Source organism: Brachionichthys hirsutus, chromosome 18, assembly GCF_040956055.1.
Source record: "Brachionichthys hirsutus isolate HB-005 chromosome 18, CSIRO-AGI_Bhir_v1, whole genome shotgun sequence".
NCBI lineage: Eukaryota > Metazoa > Chordata > Actinopteri > Lophiiformes > Brachionichthyidae > Brachionichthys > Brachionichthys hirsutus.
The window spans coordinates 1,684,988-1,693,018 of record NC_090914.1 but is presented as its reverse complement, the minus strand read 5'-3'; the positions used below and the strand labels follow the sequence as shown (position 1 = coordinate 1,693,018).

General features: G+C 39.9%; 1 protein-coding gene and 1 long non-coding RNA gene across 2 annotated transcripts in view; one reads left to right on the top strand and one right to left on the bottom strand.

Moving 5' to 3' along the window:
• Positions 1-271: 271 nt before the first annotated feature.
• The window catches only part of babam2 (BRISC and BRCA1 A complex member 2), a 48,221-nt gene continuing 40,461 nt past the window's right edge, over positions 272-8,031 (top strand). The window contains exons 1-4 of the mRNA XM_068751893.1: positions 272-323; positions 907-1,062; positions 2,437-2,513; positions 5,815-5,909. Coding sequence (XP_068607994.1) covers positions 926-1,062; positions 2,437-2,513; positions 5,815-5,909 — 309 coding nt within the window. The 5' untranslated portion in view covers positions 272-323; positions 907-925. The remainder of the gene's footprint in view (positions 324-906; positions 1,063-2,436; positions 2,514-5,814; positions 5,910-8,031) is intronic.
• On the bottom strand, positions 5,712-7,800 carry LOC137907547 (uncharacterized). Its single transcript, XR_011105936.1, has 3 exons — positions 7,583-7,800; positions 7,203-7,301; positions 5,712-5,955 (listed from the first exon to the last, which is right to left on the bottom strand). It is a non-coding gene; the product is annotated as an uncharacterized lncRNA (long non-coding RNA).

Genomic DNA, 8,031 nt, shown 5'->3' with positions numbered 1-8,031 from the left:
ACGCAAGTGACGGTCAAAGTGCAGCGTGACAGTTCCCGAATGCTGTAGCGATTGCTTGGTCAATTTTGGTCAATGCTGATATTCATTGATTTTATAACATAGTTCATTTTGTTAGATACAATCTATAAACAATAAATGTATCTTTATTAGTAATATCACACCAAAGGTTTTCCCCCACGAATGAGAATAGTCTTGCTTTGGTGACAGGCATTATTATAGACAGCTGCTTAAAGCTTCGAAAAGGACCCAAACAACAGATACCGGAAGTTCTGAGGGAATGGAGTAATCTTTGGATAAATGATCTGATCTTTCATCTTTTTCAGGTACTCTAACTTATGCCGTGTATTAAATTTGAATAATAAATACGTGTAACTTTAAAGAAGATTCATTGCGAGTCATAGTCGTTCAAACTGTGGCAAAATGTATCCTTTTTGTGGTAAATTAACAAAAATGCTAAACGTTAAATAGCTTACGAGTACTGTATTGTGAATGTTGAATCCTTAAAAGAAAACAAAAACCAAACAAACAAACGAGAAAACATAATTTCGCCAGAACCATTTTAACAGTAAGCATAAACGAAGGTGTTGGACATCACCTGTGTCAGTCTGCAAGGCAGAGTGATGGAAAGGGTGCTAGTGTTATCATGCAACTCCCAGCAGTAATGTGCTGAGTCAACGTGCTTTGACAGGTTGTTTGTTAGAAAATAGTCTCTATGAAATGCTTTAAATACTTAAATACCTATAATATCACATTTGTATTACCAGGAATTGACTGCTAAGACAGAAAGAAAAACCACCACTGGGTCATTAATATGAAGTAACTAATGTTTTTGGAATTTAGAACAAATAGTTTGTTTTTTTTGTTTGTTTGTTTTTTACAAAGTAACGTTCTGATTACTGTCTTCAGACTCCTCAGCTCACTGAAAATGAGCAACATGTCTCCAGAGGTTGCGCTGCACCGGATCTCACCTGAGCTGCGTCCCTTGCTGAGCACTGTTGTGCGAAACGGCCGAGTAGGACTCGACTCTTCAAACTGTCTCCGTGTCACAGACCTCAAGTCGGGGTGAGGAGTAGTTTTTAATCTTATGTTGTTTATGCCTCCCAAACAAGAAAATGCAGATTACCGGTAGTTCATTATGTCTCTATGTTTTAAACATATAGTATATCCACACAAACAGCTTCCATCATGAGTTCTAATTAGGAGGTGAACAAGTCAGAACCCCAGTAGAGGCAGTAGGCTTCTCTGGCGTTCTCTTTTATAAAGATTTTTAGAACTACTCCCTCTATCAAGAAGGTTAGAATTTGGCTGGTGTTGGATTTGTCCATAAAATTACACAGTGACATCCCCAAAAGATCTTCCCAACGTCAGAGTCCGATTTAGAACCAAGTACATTTCCAGAGCTGGTGAAACAGAATGTTTAATATAGCTCGCTGGAAATCCATGACTGCGTGATGATAAATAATTACACACAATTTGCTGTTCAATTTGACCCATCTTGAAAAAGCATTCAGCTAGATCATGAAGAGAAAGAAAAAAAATTGCTTTTCTTGAATCACTGTGAAACTAATTCTGGGTGAGGTTTCCGTAGTTACAGTAAAACAAAATCATGGGAATATTGCTTCTATAGGTGAAATAAAATGTTGCCGCTACTGACTGCTGTTTACTTAATGATTGCTTTCTTGATTCATCACTGGAGGCTCGTATATAATACTTTATTTTAATGTTGCTGTTAATAATAATAATCACTAGCCATAGATTGTAACTGTCATTGAAAGGTTGTATTTATTTTCCACATTGGTTAGGTTGTATAATAAGATACTTCCTAATAAGATAGAAAACTTCAACAGATGCTTGCAGTGTCTTGTTTCTCTAAATTTAGGGTGTTGATTTCTATTGTTGTTATTTTAAAAGTCTCTCCTTTTTTAACATCAACCCTCTAACCCCCACCCTCACTTCCTTTTTTAAGGGGGGGGACTAACTGTTGCTAGGCAAATTAAAATAGTCTGGATGATTATAACATTACACATTTCCACTTGGAACTGTCAAATTAATTAACCTAAATCCTTTTAAAATGTCAGCCTTGACAGTTTTGTCAAAGTGAGACATGTTAATAAGTTTGGGTTAAAATATTAAGTACCTCCACTCTGTGTACGGTTCACAACAGCCAGCTGACATTTGAGCAGGAAGCTGCAGGATTTCTTTTAGGTTGAACGAGCAACTCCAGCTTCAAGGCTTATTTCAGCCTCAGCTTGTCGAGGACTTCTAACGAGAACACATGATAGCGTTTGTGCAACACGGACGGAGAACTGTTTAGAGGCTGATGGATGAGGAACGTCACGTGGGTCAGAGCTGAGACGTGGTGGACGTCGTCTCTCTGTACCTTGCTACTCCTTACAGCTTGTCTTTTTGTCTTTTTTCGTGAACCCTCACACTCAGGTGCACGTCACTGACCCCTGGTCCCTGCTGTGATCGCTTTAAACTCCACATCCCCTTCGCTGGAGAAACCCTGAAATGTAAGTCAGTTGCTCACGTTGTGATGAGTCACACCACTCTGACATTGAGTGAAGGAACAGCCACGGATATTTATTGTTGAGCTGTCGTTAATGGCTTTTGAATCATTTGTGGAGAGAACACACGTGCTCACATTGCTTTTCTATATTTAAAGCATCACTAGATTTATAGAATTGGATCTCATACGTGCCTTTGTTTGGGACGAGATATATCTTATTATGTGTGTCATATATTTTATCTTAAACAACTGAAAACAAATTATGTAGCAGTGAAAATGTGAACCTTGCTGAGTGAGCGGTTAAGATTTCAGCTTTCATCCATTTGTTTGTTTACTGTTTTGGACACCCTGCTGTGCTCAGGTTAATTTATTCATCGTCTTCAACAATAGGTCAGCGCTTAAAAAAAGTGCTACATTAATTTTATTGTTGAGAGATGAACTTATAAAATAACCGGTGGTTTCACGCTAAGGTCGCTAACACCAGTAGATGCATGCCATCAGCTCTTTCAGCGCAGTGTTGGTGTGATCTAAAGAAATGTGCTGCTTGAAGTCAGACGTATCTGAGGATGGAGGAATGCATCTGCAAATCTGGTTTGCAATCCCACTGCTAAACATAGGAGGAGAAAAAGAAGTAGCACCGTGGTGGATGTAATACAGAGCTGTGGAATGATAACTCTCAATCCTAAACTTGCATACATTCAGGTGTGTGTGTGTATATATATATATGATATTAAGAGCATTTGCATGAGGCTTGGATTGAGTTACAAGTAAGGGGCTAAAAGAAAATTAGCGCATGAAAAGGCCTTTTTTTAAGAGTAAAACTGCAGACGAAAGACATAAATAACAAAATGCAGAGACAAGCAAACGAATACAGATCATGTTAATATAACTTAATATACTAAAAGAAAAATAGCCAAGAAGCATTTTGATTCAATTGGAAAGCTGGAGTATATAATGTTTTTAAATCTTATTTAAATGAACTGAAAGTGTGAGCAGACTGGCATTTTGTTCCACAGTTGAGAATAAAAACTAAAATCCGCTGTGGCTTGTTTGGTGGACTTGCTGCATTTTTAAAATGTGAAAATATCAGTGATCCTTATTTGCAATGATAAACAGAGTCCTTAAAAGGATGAACAAATAATTAACCCATGTGCTGAATATGCAGTAAGACTAAGAAAGTAAAAGCCCAGGAACTTTAGGCATGTTAATTGGATCAGTGTGTTCCTTATGATGATGGTCCCAATAAGCATTTTGTATTGGAAGCGTCTCAAAGGCAGCTTTGTGACACAAGTGTGTTAAATAAAGAACAAAACTGTGTTTTCGATCCAAAGTCGCAGAAGTCCCTAATCATCCGAGCAAAAGCATCAATTAATTGACATTATCCCATTAATCGACTCGTCCAACAGGCAGCGAAGGAGCTTCAAAGCTACGGTCGGCGACGTGTGCCAGATCTGTCAGGCAGATTAGTGGAACAGGTTTCTGCATTTGAGACGTTGCTGCGAAGCCGTTTGAAGAGATGCCGACCGATTTCACAGGGCTTCCAAAAAATAACGACCTTGTGCGTGTGATGGCCGAAGTAACGAATGCCAACAATGAGACGCTTGGCAACAAAAGACTGAAGCTGTGTGTGTGTGTGTGTGTGCGTGTGTGTGTGTGAGCGTTTCTCCAGTATGTAACTTTTAATGCAAATGTGGTCCTACTTTGGAATAAACAGCTTCTGCGTAACTGGGGGGGGGGTCATGTAGATGTAGTTTTGACCACTGTCACAGTGTTGAGGTATATATAGATGTAAAGTGGAGGATACCGTTGACAGTGGGATGGGATTAATCCGTCTTCAGCAAAAGAGGTCCATTTAGAATCTCTGCTCACGCAGAGCTGCTTTTTTTCCATGATGGCACGGATAAAGTTGAATTTGAATCAGCAGATGTGTTCAGGAAGCCTGCGAAGTCCTGCTTGTATGGAATGCAGTTTCTTTATATGAAGCCTTTCATTTAAACGTTTTAAACAACAACGGCGAACATTTGCCTCGCTGTCGCTACATCCTCACTGATTCGCCGGTTTCCGGACGGCGTGCATCATGGGATGCTTGTTGTTGTTGTTCTCGTGGGTACGCGAGTCGTTTCAGGACGGTGACGGTGGAGTCTGATAGCAGCCAGACGTGTAAACAGACAAACAACAACATCAGCCCTTGAGCACTGATATGTTTTGTCGATGTCAATCACTGTCATTTACAGCTTTCTGAACACGTGATAGCCCCCCCCCTCCCCCTCCCCCCCGGCATGCTTTGTCCTCGGGAAGGCTTTCTGTTCATGACGGATGCGGGGCAGGGCTGCATGTTGGTGTCTCTGGACCTGCCCTCTGATAGCGTGCAGCAGAACGCAGAACGGCACGCTGTGTGCAAACATAGAAGCTATTAATGCGAGCCCAGCCCGCACCCATTCCACCAGCCTGGCAGGCTCAACGGCAATTTCTGGCCTTTGTTGATGAACATATCGCATCCTGGTGACCTCAATAAAATGTTCAGGGACATTCTGCAGTGGCTTTAGGCTTCTTTCGTTCGTCTATTGTCATGCCGTTTATAAACACTCCCACATTCCCGCCCTGGAATCGTACCGGCTGCATGTCTGACGCTCTTCCAGTGGTTTGCAGAAGATTCCCAGCACATCCTCCCAGCCCCTCGTTTGACTGATGATAAAATGCTTCCATATGTGCCGTTTGCCACTTCTTTGGCACTCAACCAAAACAGAACAGTTGCTGCACACGAATAGAATTGTGTAACATGACATCGGAACAATGTGTGTAAGATGTCAGTTCGGAGCATTTCTAGTCTGAAGTTAAAGAGAGTTTTTACTTGTATGCATTCAGAGTTGTTGTTGTTTTTGTTGTTTTTCTGCACATTTGTTTCTCTCTGTTCAGATTTTGAAAGAACAAAACGGAACTTGATTTTAGCCTCATGCTATTTTGTTTATCAAACGGACCTGTTTTGCATTTCCTGTGGTTCCAGAAGCAGCTGCCCGAACAAGCCGCTTCATGTCGCCTCCAGATTCAAACTGAGTCGGTGCAGAAGCTGCTCCCATCGGTTCAGCCCGGTCCAAAATTTACAGTCCAGAAATGATGCAATATTCAGATTTATTTTTTCCTTTTATGAAGCTTAGGGGCGCAGTTGGAATCAAAAGCAGAGAACAAATGCATGAAAATGAGCTCTCATTTGATCAGTCAAAGGAAATCAAAGTGTTTTTAATTCACAGCGTCCACATTAATGGACCACATTAATCAAGTCATGAGTTTTCCCTGTTTTCTTCCAGGGGATATCATATTCAATGCACAGTATCCAGAACTGCCGCCGGATTTTATTTTTGGAGAAGATGTGGAGTTCCTCCCTGAGCCCTCGGAGCTTCCAGTGAGTAGCCAGACTTTCTGTGAGGATCAATCATTGCAAGGATATTCTGGAAGAGATTAAAAGGCTCATTAATCACTTTCAGGATTTGTTTTATCTCACAGAGAAGATATACTTTTACTTTAATTTTCCCACCACACATGGCAAATAAATTGACCACATGATTTGCTTTTGTTATTCACTTGGTGAAGCCACATCCTCCCTCTCATTTGCCACACTGCCTGATTTCTCCTGTGTGGTCCTAAATGTAAGACAGATGCATCACATTGCCAATCACATCTCCATTCACAGTGAAGCTCATGAGAGATATGATATTTAAACGTGGTCGTCTTGTTCAGATATAGATATATTGTCCATAAAAGTCTCTAGACGTGAATGTGTGTCTCGTGTAAGAGCTGTTTTTTACGGCCTGATTTCATCAGCGCTGTCGGGGTCAGATGGGGTGTGGTTTGTATGCAGAGTTATTGCAGCACAAAAGCGGCAACAACATAACCAATAGTTCCAGATAACCACTTTGCATGAGGGTTATTTGCATGAAAATCTAAATTGTACAATCTTTTATTATAAATGTCTCAGGACCTCGTACCACCTTGTTGCATTAACTCTTTTTTTCATTATTATTTTTAATAATGCTATTTTGAATTTCAGATGTTTTTTCCATTATTATTGGTGTTATTTCACTAACCTTGCTATAATATCCTGTGACGTCCAAGAAAGGACCATTGTGTGAATATATATATCCATTACATTCATTACATTACATAATGTTGTAGACTAATCAAATGGCTATAAATCAATTTTCTAAAATGATCTTTAAAAGATTTCCGTTTAGGTTTCTTGGGACCGATGTTTAATTCACTGCAGTGCTGGTAAATGAAACGTGTTATTGCTAAATGTAACTTCAGCCCTGTTTTTAAAACATTTTGAGTGAATATTTTTAGGATTACTGGAATTTCCTGAAGACATTTTCAAACTTTTTTCTGCCTCTGTATTACATTGCCTGAACTGGTTTCTTCTATTAGACATTTAAACTGTGCCAACTGTAAGGTCTTCCCACTGTGTGAACCTATTTTTCTATGGCTTCAGGAATTTAGCACATTTTAAAAATGTATTTAACTCCTTATCTCCAGGCATTTGCTATTTTTTATTTATTTATTTGGAACTTCTCTAAAATTAACCTCAGCTGAACCTAAACATACTGTGTGTGTGTGATGAAAATAATAAAATAATTCAGTTCATTCTCTTAAACACATGCCTAGATATGTTGCAATACATTTTGCAGACATCTGCCCAAACCTGTTTCGGGTGGGATGAGCCCAGACTTGCTTTTATTTGTCTATTTCTTTCTTCTTCTAAGGCTGTCTGTTGATACGAAGACAACTGCCACAGGACAGCCTACAGTTTGAGGAGAGTTGAGCCGAGTTAATGATGTCACAAGTTGCTTTGGGAATCGTGCATTGTATGAGTTTAGCAACTGAGATTCACTTTTAATCCAGACACCAAAACGGTGACGTCGTCTCCTGCACACAGCAAGCCATTAAAAACTGTAGTGTAATGCCCAAAAGTATTATAAAGGAATCATTTTACATTTTAATTTCAACATCTGTGGCACTTTTTATACATCTGATAGAGATAAATTAATAGTATGTAGAATCAGACGACCTAAAAAGTCTTACCTCCTGCCTCACCACGTAAACATTGGATGCAGATTATAAGACGAGGAGGACGCTTGGCTGGAACATCCCTCTCGGTTCTCAGAGAAAATGTTCTACCTGATCAAATAAACCTTGAACAACGATGACAAGGAAATGAATGTCTATCATCTGCTCAGAAAGGACTAGGGAGACTGTCAGCCTTCATTGAGATGAGTTTTCTATTGGCTACTTCCTTGTTTTTGGGATGCCAGCATGCAGTTCTCCAGTGCTATTTTTGCAGCAGCCTAAAATATAGAAGCTAAATTCCCCTGCTTGTGTCAGAGTCTGGGGGGGGGACTATTGCTCACCGTCTTACAAGTCCAGGTGTGTGCATGAGGGGAAGTACCTTCACTGAGCCAGTTCTTGGCAGCCCAGCACTTGTTTGTCTTTCTCACTAATATCCTCCCTCTGTTTTTTCTCTTCATGCTTCT